This window comes from Eublepharis macularius, chromosome 5 (assembly GCF_028583425.1).
Source record: "Eublepharis macularius isolate TG4126 chromosome 5, MPM_Emac_v1.0, whole genome shotgun sequence".
Classification (NCBI taxonomy): domain Eukaryota; kingdom Metazoa; phylum Chordata; class Lepidosauria; order Squamata; family Eublepharidae; genus Eublepharis; species Eublepharis macularius.
The window spans coordinates 148561919-148576667 of record NC_072794.1 but is presented as its reverse complement, the minus strand read 5'-3'; the positions used below and the strand labels follow the sequence as shown (position 1 = coordinate 148576667).

At 45.8% G+C, this 14749-nt stretch overlaps 1 protein-coding gene across 1 annotated transcript in view; it reads left to right on the top strand.

Annotated features, from left to right (window-relative positions):
• Positions 1 to 7391: 7391 nt before the first annotated feature.
• PEDS1 (plasmanylethanolamine desaturase 1) overlaps positions 7392 to 14749 on the top strand; it is a 40755-nt gene continuing 33397 nt past the window's right edge. The window contains exon 1 of the mRNA XM_054981923.1: positions 7392 to 7759. Coding sequence (XP_054837898.1) covers positions 7435 to 7759 — 325 coding nt within the window. The 5' untranslated portion in view covers positions 7392 to 7434. The remainder of the gene's footprint in view (positions 7760 to 14749) is intronic.

Below are 14749 nucleotides of genomic sequence, written 5' to 3'. Positions count from 1 at the left end.
TCGTAATTTCCCCGCTACATCCACATTGTATCTGCTTACCAAGCATTCACTTTGTGCATTCCACGAATATGGCTCTAGCCACAAAGCTATGGCCACCCTACATTTGTTAATCTTTAAGGTAGCAAAGGCACTTATTTGGGCTTGCCACAACAAAAATGGCTTCCTTTATGGAATTTGTTTCTGGGATTAATGGCTTAATTTGTGCTAATACTTTTCAATACTAGGATTGTGTCCTGGAAAAAAAATAACTGTAAGCATGCATGGTATAGGAGCCCCATAGCGCAGAGTGGTAAGCGGCAGTACTGCAGCCCAAGCTCTGCTCTCGATCTGAGTTCAATCCTGGTGAAAGCCAGGTTCAGGTAGCTATATATATAAGGAAACAAGGCAAATCCCAGTATAGACAGCTGTAGAGAAAGTGGAAACCCACCCAGGAAGTGGAAATATATATCTATATATTAAGGCACGAGATTCAACAGTATTATCATATCATATCATCCTCGATACATCTGCAAATATACAAGTGCATTCCTAGTATTCATAATACACCCAAAAGTCGAAAGTCTCTTAGTCCAGTTCAAACAAGGGACTCAGTGTCCTATTCCAATGCTTTTTTAGGAACAAGGTGGACGCTCCAGGTGTAAACAAAACGGTAAGTTTGTAACCAATACTGTTTTTTTCTTTTCAGGTGTCACTCAGGATGTAACATCAAGGATCCAACAGAGAACAGCCCAAACTGCGGCCGGCCGCAGAGAACATTTAGCCAGCCGCAGGGATGCCACCAGGCGTATGGCATCCCTACCACCGCCGTGCAGGGGAGTGTTCCCCTGCCTGGCAGAGGCCCGATTCTAGCTGTTTCGGGCCCAATCTTGGCCGCTTGGGGCCAAAATGGCTGAAAAGAGACAGGATCAAGCCTGAAATGGCCAGGACTGAGCCAATGCTGGGCAGGGGAGTGTTCCCTTGCCCAGCAGAGGCCCAATCCTGGCCATTTAAGAGACATCTTGGCTGTTTGGGGCCAAAATTGGGCCCAAAACTAACAGGATCGGGCCACTGCCAGGCAGGGTCCCCCACTAGGAAGAGGCTTGATCCTAGCCATTTTGGGCCTGATCCTGGTCATTTTGGGCCTGAATTGGGCCCAAAATGGCCGAAAGGGGTCCAAAATGGCCAGGATTGGGCCACTGCCAGGCGGGGGAGTGTTTCTCCACCCGGCAGAGACCCGATGCTAGCTGTTTCAGGCCCAATCCTGTCCACTTTGGTTCTGAAATGGGCCAAAAATGGCCAATATGGGCCTGAAACGGCCCATATCAGGCCCACATCAGCCTGGAACGGGCCACTGCCGGGTGGTGAAACCCTCTCCCGCTCAGCAGCTGCCTGATCTGGGCTGTTTTGGGCCCTAAATGGGCCCAACAATGGCATATCTATTAACGGAACAATGGCATACCGATCAACAATTGCAATTTTAGGATTTGTTGGGTCAAGCCCACAAGTTTGGATAAATTCACAGGAATTGTTTTGTCCTTGCAATGTGATAGCATAAAGCTTGGAATAGAATATTAGAACGTAAGAAGAGCTCTTCTGGATGAGACCATTGGTCTACCAAGTCCAGCATCCTGCCTCACACACTGTTGCTGTGGAGGACCAACAATAGGTCAAGGCCTTCCCCTGACGTTGCTTCTTGGCACGGCTATTGAGCCTGTGGCCATCACTACCTCCTCCGGCCCTGAATTCCACATCTTAATCACTTGCTGAGCAAAGAAGTATTTCCTTGGTCAGTCCTGACTCTACTGCCCATCCGCTTCATTGGATGCCCTCCAGTTCTACGAGAGGGAGAAAAGTTATCTTTGTCCACCCTTTCTACCCCATGCATAATTTTATAAACCATAGTTTATAAACCTCCTTAGTTGCGTCTTCTCTAAACTGAAAAGTCACAGACTGCTCAGATTTTCCTCATAGGAAAGGTATCCCAACCTCCTAATTATTTTGGTTGTCCTCTTTTGCACTTTTTCCAGCTCCGCAATGTCTTTTGGAGATACAGTGACCAGAACTACATGCCATGGCTGAATCCACATGTCCTGGCATAGCACTAAACGATTGGAATGACAGTGTCTTCCTGGCGCAATTTCTGACATCACTGCGCCACGATTCCACTCTCATGGAGCAATAACGTCAGAAATTGTGCCAGGAAGACGCCATTATTCTGACAGTTTAGCACTACGCCAGGACATGTGGATTAAACCCATATTGCAAATGATGCTGCAACATAGATCTTTACAGCAGCGTTATGATATTGGCCGTTTTATTTTCACCCCCCTTTTCTAATAATCCCCAGCACAGAGTTTGCTTTTGTCCCTGATGCAGCACCCTGGGTTGAGACTTCAATTGAGCTCTCCACTTTGAAACCAAGGTCTCTTTCCCTCTCAGTCCCAGCAAGTTCAGACCTCAGTAGCATATACTTGATGATGGGATTTTTTTTGTTCCAGTGCACATCACCGTACAGTCGTACACTTGCTTACGTCAAACTTTATTTGCCACATTCTTGCCCACTGACTCAAGTTGTGGAGAAGCTATTCACATGAAGCCTTGGTTTTCTTACCATCTGGAATAGATTTGTGTCATCTGCAAACTTGGCCAGTACGCTGTTCGCTTCCTGTTCCAAATAATTTATGAACAAATTAATAGGACCAGCTCCAATCCCAATCCTTGTGGAACCCCACTGCTTACTTCCCTCCATAGTGAGAACTGTCCATTTATTCCTGCTTTTTGCCTCTTGGCCTTTAACCAATTATTAATCCATAAGAGGACCTATCCTTTTATCCCATGACCAGGGTTTTTTTCTGGGAAAAGAGGTGGTGGAACTCAGTGGTGGAATTCAGTGGTGGAACTCAGGACTGCACAATGACGTCACTTGGGTCAGCTGGAACAAGGGGGGAGTTTTTTAAAGTTTAAATTGCCCTCAGCGAAAATGGTCACATGGCTGGTGGCCCCGCCCCCTGATCTCCAGACAGAGGGGAGTTTAGATTACCCTCCGCACCGCTGGAGTGGCGCGGGCGATCTAAACTCCCCTCTGTCTGGAGATCAGGGGGCGGGGCCACCAGCCATGTGACCATTTTCAAGAGGTGCTGGTACTCCGTTCCACCACGTTCCAGCTGAAAAAAAGCCCTGCCTATGACTATTAAGCTTACCCAGGAGTCTTTGGTATGGAACTTTATCAAAGGCCTTTTGAAAGTCCAAGTAAATAATGTCTACTGCATTGCCGTTATCTATATGCCTGTTTACTTTCTCAAAAAAAACTCGATTAAATTGTCTAGTCAGATAAGATCCCTCTTTCTTCAGGCAGGCCATCGATCCTTTTCAGAGACATGTAGAATATTCTGATCAAACCAGGTATCTCCCAGTGATTTATTTACTTCATGTATAACCCGCCTTTTCCCTCAATGGGAACTCAAAGCCACTTACATAGTTCTCCTCTCCCCCATTTTATCCTCGCAAGAATCCTGTGAAGTTGGTTAGCCGTAAAGTTTGTGTGACTGGCCTCTTGGATACCCCTTAGTATTCTGCAGGGGAATCTCTGTGGTCTGGAGATCAGTTATAACTCTGGGAGATCTCCAGGACCCACTGGGATGTTCACAACCCTATTCCCCGCTCTTTGCCAGTGTTACCACCATCTGATTCCAAGAAACTCGTGTCCCTCTGGATGTCAACATTATTTGTTTATCACTCAAACAGGCCCCAAACAGTTAAGGGCTTCCCACAAGCCCAGAAAACTGCTTCCTGGGTCATCATAACGTTTTTATGCAAGGCCCACTGCAGCAGCTGGTATTTTTCCAAGAAAGCAAACAGCAGTTGATTCCACGTACACAAAAAAACCCATAATACTTGATAGCTTAACAGCAGCCCTGGACACTAGTTTACAGTTGCCAGCCTCCAGGTTGGGCCTGTAGATTTCCTGGACAACAGGGATCAGTTCCCCTGGAGAAAATGGTGGCTTTGATGGATGGACTTTATGACGTAATATCCCATTGAGATCCCTTTCTCCCCCAAACCCTGCCACCCCCAGGCACTACCTGCAACTCCTAAGGATTTTTTAAAACTTCTTTTATATCCTGCCTTTTACCCCAGTGGGGACCCAAAACAGCTTACATCATTCTCTTCTCCTCCATATTTCCCCCCTTCACAACAGCCCTCTGAGTTAGGTTAGGCTGAGAGTATGCGAATGCGCCAAGGTCACCAAACAAGCTTCCATGGTAGAGTGGCGATTCCATCACTCTAGCCTCTAACCACGCTGGGAATCTCAACCTAGACTTGGCAACCCAGTTTGCTGTAGTGGCTAAGAGTGGCAGGGCTCTAATATGGAGAACCAGACTTGATTCCCCCCTCCTCCGCTTGAAGCCAGTTGGGTGACCTTGGGTCAGTCACAGCTCTCACAGAGCTCTCTCAGGCCCACCCACCTCACAGGGTGTTTTGTTGTGGGGATAACAACAACATACTTTGTAAACTGCTCTGAGTGTGGCATTAAGTTGTCCTGAAGAACAGTATATAAATCGAATGTTGTTGTTGTTGTTACTACTGTGAGTTACTCTATGCTACATAACCAGAGGAACGGTAATATGCCTTAATGACTGTGAATATCCTTTCCATGGTCTCATGTCACGAGATGGGTCTGGCTCAGAAAAAGTGAACTTTGTACTCAACTCAAAGGAGGGAAATAATCGGAGAAGAGAGCTTTACTTTTAGATGTTTGAAGAGATGTAGCGAAAGGCAGACAGAATCAGCTGAGGCACGTGGGCAGTGCAGAATCTCTTTCTCCTTTACTCCCTCTGGGGTAGTAGTGGGTCCATTGTTCTATAGGACAGCCCCCTGTGCCTCTACCTGAGCAGTATTCGTACACAAAACAAATTATTACAAGGACACCACAAGTCTCCAAAGCTGTGTCCTCCAAAGGGAATCAACCCAGGTAAATCACTATCCCTGGAACATCTCAACACTCAGGAAAGTTGGGGACACATAACAATATTGTGAAAAGATAGGGGGTCATCTTAACACATACACCGAAGCCCAAGCACCTCTCTTCTTAAAAATTACTTGCTTACCCCAACAGTACATAAGCAGCAGAGGATGTTTGGAAGGCATATCTCCAGAATAGAGACTGGAAAATGAAATGGGCCCAACTGAAATGGGACTCTAAACGTTGTCTCTGTATGTTGACCTCAGCCATTCCCCATTTCAGATTCATTGGAGACATACAGAAATTTTCTAAACAAACAAACACTGGGATAATCGTCCTTGCAGAATGCTCTTGTTCTTGCTATAGGTGATGAAAACAGTGGTTGAGAAATTGGGGTATACTCCAGGAAGCTGTTGAATTTAAAAGTTGCTTCTGAGGCTTCTTTAGGACTCTTAAGAAACATGCTTTGTGGCTTTTTGTGCTTGAATCAGAAGGTTGTGTGGTAAAAACAGGACTTAAACTTTTCTTACTCAAGTGCATGTCAATTAGTTATAATTGCTGTACATTGTCATCTTGAGCAGAAGCAAGCATGTGGATTTATTTTTAACATGTAACTTTGAAAAGCTGATGTGCCATTTTATGATATTGTATTTTATGATATGTTATAATGATACTCTGACTCCTTTGCGATGGAGCCTTCTGAATAAATTATCCGTGTTTATCTGTACTGTGTGAAATTTCTGGCCTGTATCCAACCTCCCACGCACAGAAGGCATGAGTTTTCCTATGATCCTCTCCATTCATGGATCCAGAGGAGTTAGCCATGTTAGTCTGCAGTAGCAAAATGGCAGTGTCCAGTAGCACCTTTAAGACTAACCAACTTTATTGTAGCATAAGCTTTTGAGAGCCACAGCTCTCTTCGTCATCTGACGAAGAAAGCTGTGGCTCTCGAAAGCTTATGCTACAATAAAGTTGGTTAGTCTTAAAGGTGCTACTGGACTCTCCATTCATGTTGTCCTCAGACTCCTGGAAATATAATTTCTAGAATTGGGATGCCCATGTGAAGATGTAGCTTTAGGTGTTGCAGGAGTGCAGTGAGGAGTGGAAAAGGTGTGCAATTATCCCCTCCTTTACCAAGGAAGCCCAGAGATGCTAAACACTGGCAGGCAATGGCAAACCACCTGTCTCTTTCCTTGAAAACCCTAAGGGGTTGCCATAAGTCAGCTGTGACTTGAGGGCACTCTCCACCAGGTCTGATTGCCTCGCCTACACTTGAAAGTAGCTTTGGTATTGAAGCTGACTTATTCATGTGGAAGTCTGAGAGATTCCATGTTCCATTCTGATAAATTTAAAGAAAAAAATATCTCTTGATAATGTTCTGGAACATTTTGTAATTGGTTTCATATGTAATGTTTAATATACCCTGCTGAGGTCCCTCATCCCCAAATCCTGTCCTCCCCAGGCCCTGCCCCTAAAATCTCAGGGAGGTTTCTACACCGGAGTTAGCAACTTTATTCTGCCACCTATATAGACCATGCATGAGAGATCCGAGCAGAGAGAAAGGTGAAAAGCAAGGCAGGTATCAGTGAGTGAGGCGAAATAAGCCAGGTGACCTTAAAGAACAATTATGGGATAATTGCTGAGCAAGCCACTGACTTATTTACATACTCTGGATTTTGATATGCTGCTTTCCAACAGCAAGTTCTCAGTATAATAGTAAAATTGGATGCAGGTATCTGCAGGCCTGCTTGTCCTGCCACCTTCCCCCATGATAGCTGTACTCATCTGAGCGAAGCCTCCTGAAGGTTCCACCTAGCAGATGCAGGTGCCCGTGCAGTGCATTCTCAGTGGTGGTTCCCACCTTGCGGAACGGTCTGCCTGAGGTCTGGAAGGCAACCACACGTCTGTCATTCCACAGAATGCGCGAAGCACAATTGCTCAGAAGGCCATTTTAGCAAAAGGAACAGGGCCGAAGTATCATGAAATGGTTGTGTTTTTTTAAAATGGGAAGAGGATTGTAGCCTATTCTGATATTTATGTATGATCTTGCTTGGCTGCGCCCAGGGAGGGCGGAATATGGGAGGGGCCTCGACAGCGTATAATGCCATGAAGTCTACCTTCCAAAACAATCACTTTCTTTAGGGAAGCTGATCGCTGTCGCAGTTGCAATTCCCGGAAATCTCCAGCTTCCACCTGGAGGTTGGCAAGGATTTGAGGCCAAAGACGCGTTCTCTCATCACGGGGAAGTGGGCGGGACCAGCGAGCCGCCGAGGCAGATGTTCGTCCCACATGCTATGCTGCCATTGGCCGGGGCGGATCGCTCGCCCTCCGCCATAGGCCGACGCGTCTGCGCGCGGGCCGCGCGGATTGGCCGGCCCCTCCTCCGGCTGAGCGGGCGGGGCGGCCCGAGGGCTCGCATCTCTTTCTGCTCCTCGGCCGGCGGCGGCCACTTGCGCCTGCTCCGGCGTCGTCTCGGGCGGGCTTGCTTGGCGATGCTGCTCCGGCCGCCGCCCTCTCCGCTGGCCGGGGCGCTGGCGCCAGGCGGCTCCCCCGGCCCCGGCGCGCGAGCGGCGGGGCCGGAGCTGCCAAACGAGGCCGGCCTGGGAGAGCAGCGGGACGAGGAGGCGGAACGAGGCCGCGGCGGGGCCATGGCCGAAGAAGGCGCCTCACGCTGGCCGGCTGGGACCGACCACGGGCAGGACGGGGCGTCGTCCGAGGCGGAGGCCGCTGCGTCAGCCGCGCGGGAGGAGTGCGCCGGTCCCCGCTGGGGGGCTCAGCACGCCGGCGCTCGGGAGCTGGCCGAGCTCTACTCGCCCGGTGAGGATCTCTCGGATGGGCGGAAAGGGCGCTTCACACGTTACGCGGGGTTTTCCCCCGATGGCGAATCGAGGCTGCGGACGCGTGTCGTGTAGCCTGGTTTACGCGCGCAGGTTCACCTTTTCAGTCTCCCCTTGCCGTGATTGTTGTGGCGGGGGACCGTGTGAACTGGCCTCTGGGAGCACGCATTCCTTGGACGGCGGTGTCTGAGAGGATGCGAAAGTTTTTCCACCTGTGGCGTTGTCTGTGATTGCATATGATGGTTGTCATTGGCGATGAATGGACCCATTCATTAAAATCCTGTTTGTGGGGAGCTTTGAAAATGCGCAACTGGCTTAAGCCAGGCAGTGGATTTTTTTAAAAAATGCCCTTTTGTGAAATCTTATGAAAAATACAGGTAATTTAAAGTTCAAAAATGTGTTTGGTCAGTGGTGCTTTTTTAGTCTGAGTAATCGGATGGAGTGTTGTTGCCCTGGTTACAGCTTGCATGTGTGAAAGGGAGTCTTGGCGGCCCAGTCTTAGGGGCGTTCCCTCATGTGATACTGGATGTGGTGCCTTACAGCTGTTTGTACGCCTGCATCATCTGAAACCAAAATCTCAAAAAAGTACCCATCTAATTGAATGAATATGGCTAACCAGGTAAAATTAATTTAATCGGGTGACAACATTAGTTGTAGTGGCTTTTTGTTCTCCTTGTATGACCGAGCAAGTTCTGGGTCCAGTAGCACCTTAAAGATGAACTAGTTTTCTAAGGTATCAGCATTTCATGGAGAGAAGAAGGCTCAAGTGAACATGAGGGTGCATGGACAGGTACCAAGGCACGCACACGCTGAGCACATGGCGGGGCAATGAGAGTCTCATTGGCATTTTGGCATTATGGGTGAAACTGCTTGTTGAAGTTACAGAACCAGGGGGGCAACCTGTTAGGTAGTTGCAGCTCAAACAGGAAACATCCCAACAGTTTTTCCAACATAGTTCATTTGCAAGGGACAATTGTATCCAAGATTCTTTAATGTGATTTGGCCATCTCTCAGTGTTGTTTTAGCTTCAGCTCTGATTTTCTTTCCCTAGAGATTCATCAACATCTCAGAAAAACAGTATAAATGTTTTTATTTGACAGAGCTCTTGGTAGCTAGTGAGGGGAAGAATTTTGAAATTGTTCCCCACCTCAAGCCTTTGGGATGGGATGAGTTATAGGCCAGATAAATAAAACTACTGTTTTACTCATTCTGTCAGTGTAAGGGGTGAAAGAGTAGACTATCACTTTTCTCTCTCCTCAAGAGGAAAACAAATCCTTTCACAGATTTATTTTTAATGGTAGAAATGAGGATTCTGATTAGCTGTAACGCTTCTTTCCTATACTAATAATAGCACTTAATGTTTATGTGGCGCAGTGCAGCTATTTAAACTACATTGCTTAAATGTTTGAAGCGTTGTAAAACATGAGTATATGGGTATCCTTCCATGCAAGAAGGTGCTTGCGTGGAGTTGCTTCCTATGTTGGCATAATGATTTCAACTAGCTTAGCAGAATTGTGGGGGATGGTAGTTACAGCAGACTACAAACATGGGATCTTACGTGTTTGTCTTTGTATTCAAATGTGGGTTTGATTACCCACAAAATAGACTTGGCTCATTCTTTCATACAACTTGACTTCTTGTGAATGTATGGTTGTGGTTAGTGTTAAGTAATAATAGGTAACAGCTATTTGGCCCTCTGACCCTGCTTTATACTGAGCGAGATCATTGGTTCATCTTATTCAGTACTATTTGCTGTGACTGGCAGCCGTTCTGCAGGGTCTCAGGCCGAGAAAAGTCTTTCCCCAGTGCTTGATATCTGATACCCTTTAGCTGGAAATGCCGGGGATTGAACTTGGGCCCTTAGGCAACCAAAGCATACGCTCTGTCACTAGGTCATAGGTACTGTGAAGGGCGGTCAGCTACGTGCTAATCCCTTGGAAATCCTGTCTGTGGATAGCATATACAGAAAGTTTGCTTCCTGTTTGAGCTGCCTCAGTGGCTTTATGTTGGCATTGTATGATAAGCGAGGACTGGTAGTTAGAATGTTGACCTGCAGAAACTTGAGGATTTTATTGAGGATTCTTGCCTCCACTTCAGCTCCCCCCCTTCCAAATTCTGTTTAAAAATAAGCAAATTCAGGTAAAGTAAAGGAAAAGCTGGGCTGAATTTACGGATCATATGGTGGCAAGTGTAAAGTTCTGTTATTTAGGAGCTGCTTAGATGAATACAGCTCTAGTATTGTGAAAGCTAGGGGGACAACCTGAAATTCTTTTAATTTTCCACATGACATGGTCTGGCCTGATTGAGAATCTGCGAACACCGCCTTCATTGAAGGAATGTCACGTACTTGCTTTAGTAACTCTCCTGTCTCATGAGACTCAGGCTTAGAAGTGTCCTTTTTTTTTTTAGGTCACTTTTTGCTGCACTCAAAGACAAAACTCCACCCAGTTCAGGCTTCAGTGAACGAGGCTTGTGGGTGCAGCAGCAATACAACTGAGCTGCTTGATTTAATTGTGTTTGTCTGTACTTTGCTGTTCCTGACCAGGGGAGGGGTCATCTTTGCTGTCTGCAAGGAACACCTGATGTTGTATTTTTACAAGGTTTTTTAAAAACCTGTTTTCAATCTTGGTTGCAGACCTAGCAGTCTGTGATTGTTAATCTTTACGTGGGCAGATGCTAATGTGGAAATTACAAGCCAGCTAGCCTAATACCCATGTTACATAAATTAGTAGAGGCTGTTACTAAAGGTGCATTCTCAACCTAATCTACCTCACAAGGTTTTTGTGGGGCTAAGAGGAGGAGAGGAAACTTATGCATGCCACCATGCATCCTCAATAGGGACAAAAGTAAAATAAAAAGAGGAATAAAGTTTGCTGTAGGAAAATCAGCATGGCTTTTGCAAAGTGAAGTCCTCCATCATGTATCTCTTGGAGTTTTTTGAGAAGCTTAACAAGCATGTGGATAAGGGTGATCTAGGAGTCATTATATACTTGGATTTTTAAAAAGGTTTTGACAAGCCATCTTCCAGAGACTCTCAAGTTTGGCAGTCATGAAATCGGTGTTTGGGTGTTTTAAATATTGGTTAAATGGCAGGCAGTGTAAGCAGTTGGCCCGGCCTCCGCCACCTTTAACCGCCATTTAACATGGCTACTTGTGAAATAATATCACAAGGCTGCTGGATTAAAATGGCAGCTTGGATTGCTACTAGGAGAAAGTCCACCTAACAGTGGCTGAGTCCTGCCGGGGAGACCCAGGCATGAATGGAATGCTGCATAGGAATGCGGGATGATCAGTGGTGATTGGATCTGCAGTCTCTCCAGCTCCAGAAGGAGTCAGCGCAACAAAGGTCTCGCAGAGACATCCCCACTTAACACATTCCTTTCCCTCCTTCCGCGATGAGATCTGTCCTTGATTGAGGAGCTAATCAAATGGCACTCATAAGTATTTATAATTCATTCCTGGGAAGGTATATTCCCCAACCAAATTCATCAACTTAGCTCTGGTGGACTTCATTAACAAACTGCCCTTTTGTGCAGAGCCAGGACAAGATTTGCATTCTCTTTCACACGCCCCGGCAGCTACCAATCAAGGTAATCAAACCTTTTGTTACTCCCAGGAACTGACTGTTGGAGCCTTTATTCCAACAGCAGGGTGGACTCTCCCATCTCAGGGCACATTTTGCCCTGTAACAAGGGTGCCTTGGCAGCACACAAATTAAGCAAGTGTACTGGATCCTAAGCGCTGTTCCCTTGAGGTTTCCTTGAGGTTACCCCAAGCCTCTTGCTCTCTCTTTTGGCCAAGGACGCTGGATGTTTGAAGCAACTCTCTTTACCCATGGACTGGACTACTCTTCAGGATAGGGAGATATACTTATTCCCCTCTCTCTGTCCCAACTTCTGGCTAGCTTCCTAGGACTGTGACCATTTGTGTGTGACCAAAAATGTGCATGCATTTTTTCCTTCTAATAAAAGATTGTCATTTGAACTTAAGCATCAGCCTCATTTGCTATTTAGGGAAGGGACCCCGTAGACATTGGTGAACAATATCCCGTAGTTACTGGCCTCCTGCATAGTTATCTTCCTTGCTTGCTAATTCCCGCCACAAATTTTCTTACTCGCAAGGAGACCAATTCCAGTAACAGCAGTGGAAGTAGGTATAAACTGGCAGATCTCAGGGAAGGAAGGAAGTAATGTGTTTCCACAATGATCAGTACTGGGATCAGTTCTATTGAATTTGTTCAGAAATGATCTGGAGTTGGGAGTGTGTAGCATAGTGGCCAAGTTTACAGATGGTAACAAAGCAGATTGTGAAAAGCTCCACAAGGATCTCTCTCAGTTAGAGGTGTGTGGCCAGTGAAGTTCAGTGTAGATAAGCGTAAGATGATACGCGTTGGATGTGGGGTCTGAACTGGCCAAGGCAGAAAGGGGGACGTTTCCAGCATCATATGAGTTATCTGGGTGAAAATGTTGATTCAGTGTGGTGGAGCAGTGAAAAAGGAAAATGCATCATGCGGTTATTAGCAGATAGAAAATAAAATGGAAGGAAGGGCGGGGGGTATGACCGAAGTTTGCAACGTTACGTATGGAGTGGAGAAAATTGAGAGAAAGGACTTTTCCTTTCTGTCCCATAATACTGGAACTTGGGGCATTCAGCGAAGCTATAAACTCATAGTGGAGTAAGGAACTTGGGGATTAAATTGTGACATTCACTGCCAGTCGATGGTTGTGATACAAACAAGCATAAATTGCATTAAAATAGATTCGACGCATTTGAGAAGGAGGGGTTCCTCCATGGCTGCTAGCCACAGTAAATAGAGGAAACTTCTATATTCAGAGGCAATAAACCTATGAATACCAGTGCTTGGAGGCAACATCCAGGGATAGCCTTGGCCTCCATAACCATGGGTCCAGGATACTGGACTAGCTAAGCCACTGACCTGATCTGGCAGGACTCTTCTGCTGTCACTGTCTCCCCTTCTTTGCTTACGTTGGTATCATATGATAAATATGGGCTGGTAGTTGGATCCCATTTGTACTGTTAATGACCAATTGAAAAAATTTACAAATAGCATAGGAGACCAGTGGCAATATACAAGTCTGTTAGAGCAATGACACATTCACAGGGATGGGCAACAGAATTTTAAAAGCAAGCTTCTAGTTGCAGTAGCTGTGATAAGGTTTGGATGTCAGGGCAAAGTTTGAGAAACTGGAGGGGAAGCCAGCAATGTTGTCCTTGTGCAGATTTCAGTCTTTTCCCAAAGGTGCTGTTCCATCTGCTTCCCCTCTTCTCCATATTTTTGTCTGTTTGGATTATTACTTCATGATGACTCCATGCTTCATGCATGCTTCCTGGGTATATATTGTACATCTGTGTAGTGAGCAACGTTTATGGGCAAGATGAGCATATGTGCATATGCCATGGCTATTTAATATGCAGCCATGTTCAATTGCCGCTCCACTTTACTGTGTTCACTGGAAGACATACTGTAAATATAGAAGCAACATATCTGTTTTGTATAAAGTGGGATGAAGTGGCCTTTGGTCATTGTATGTAAAATACACTGTCTAAAAATGAATGGGGTATGATCAGTGGATTGGGGGAAGGTTTAATGGGTCGATGCCCCAATTTATGCATGAGCCTTTGCATATTCAAGCTGTTTTCTATGATATCTCTAGAGAGGTTGTGTATAAACAGTTTGTGCCTCTTCTGCGTTCTGGCGAGAGCCAGTTTGGTGTAGTGGGTAAGAGCATGGGACTCTAATCTGGAGAGCCGGGTTTGATTCCCTACTCCTCCACTTGAAGCCAGCTGGGTGAGCTTGGGCTAGTCATGGCTCTCTGGAGCTCTCTCAGCCCCACCCACCTCACAGGGTGTTTTGTTGTGGGGTTAATGATAACATACTTTGTAAACCACTCTTGAGTGGGCATTAAGTTGTCCTGAAGGGCGGTATATAAATCGAATGTTATTATTGTCATGCAGTGATCAGGGTGGGGCCAGTGGGTGCTCTCCTGCTCTAGCTACCCTGCATTGCTCATGCCCACATTTTACAGAGCTGTTTGGAACACTGAACATGAACTTTTGTGTGTAAAGACCGGCTTGACTGTCCCATTAGCAAAAGAAGCTCACTGTGTGGGTATGCAAGACGGACTTTTTGTTGGTAGCCCCATGATTATGGAAGGCCGACCTATCCCACTCACTGCTGATCTTCAGGCATTTGTATTTAGGACTGCTTTGAATTAACTTTGTATTTATGTTCACTGGCAGTCCTAAAACTTTGTTTTTAATCACCGTATTGTTGTTCTGTTTGTATTGTAAACCATCTTGAGTTCTTTCAAGGTAGAAAGGCAGTTCATACATGTTTTAAATAAGTAATAAAATAAAGTTCTTTAAATACATGCAGAATCTTAATTTGAGGTTCTAAAGGGCATTTCTGCCTAGTTTGATTTTCTTCCAAAAGATCTAGAGCGCAACGTAGCTGACATTGTTTCTGTTTTAACAGTACAGCAAGATATTTTGTCAAGGTCAGACAGTAACTGGAATCCTTTTCCCCCACTAACAAGGAAGGGTTTTTCCTCCTTAGCCAGAACTTGAATGTCTGTAAAAGATTAGAAGCAGAAGTCAGCAACTGATGTCCCTGGCTCAGATCTAATTCTTCATCTGTCCTGACTGTTGTTGCAGAAATAAGAGAAGCATGTAAAGGCAGCAGCAATAGCATTTGCCATTTGGCTATCCTTGGAACTGAAAGTTTGAGTCATGCCTCCATTTCCCTGAACTCCAGTTCCTCTCTGAAATCACTGCTGACTCGCCCTCAAAGCCAAAACAGCAAAGTCTGAGCAGATAAAGTACTCCATAGTTTGAGAGCGCCATTGTGGACTAGTGAATAAAGTCTTCAAGTGAGAGTTCTGAGTTCAAATGGTGTACAGCTGTGGAAAATCACTGGTTGGCCTAAAAAGGCACCGTGTGTTCAAAACAA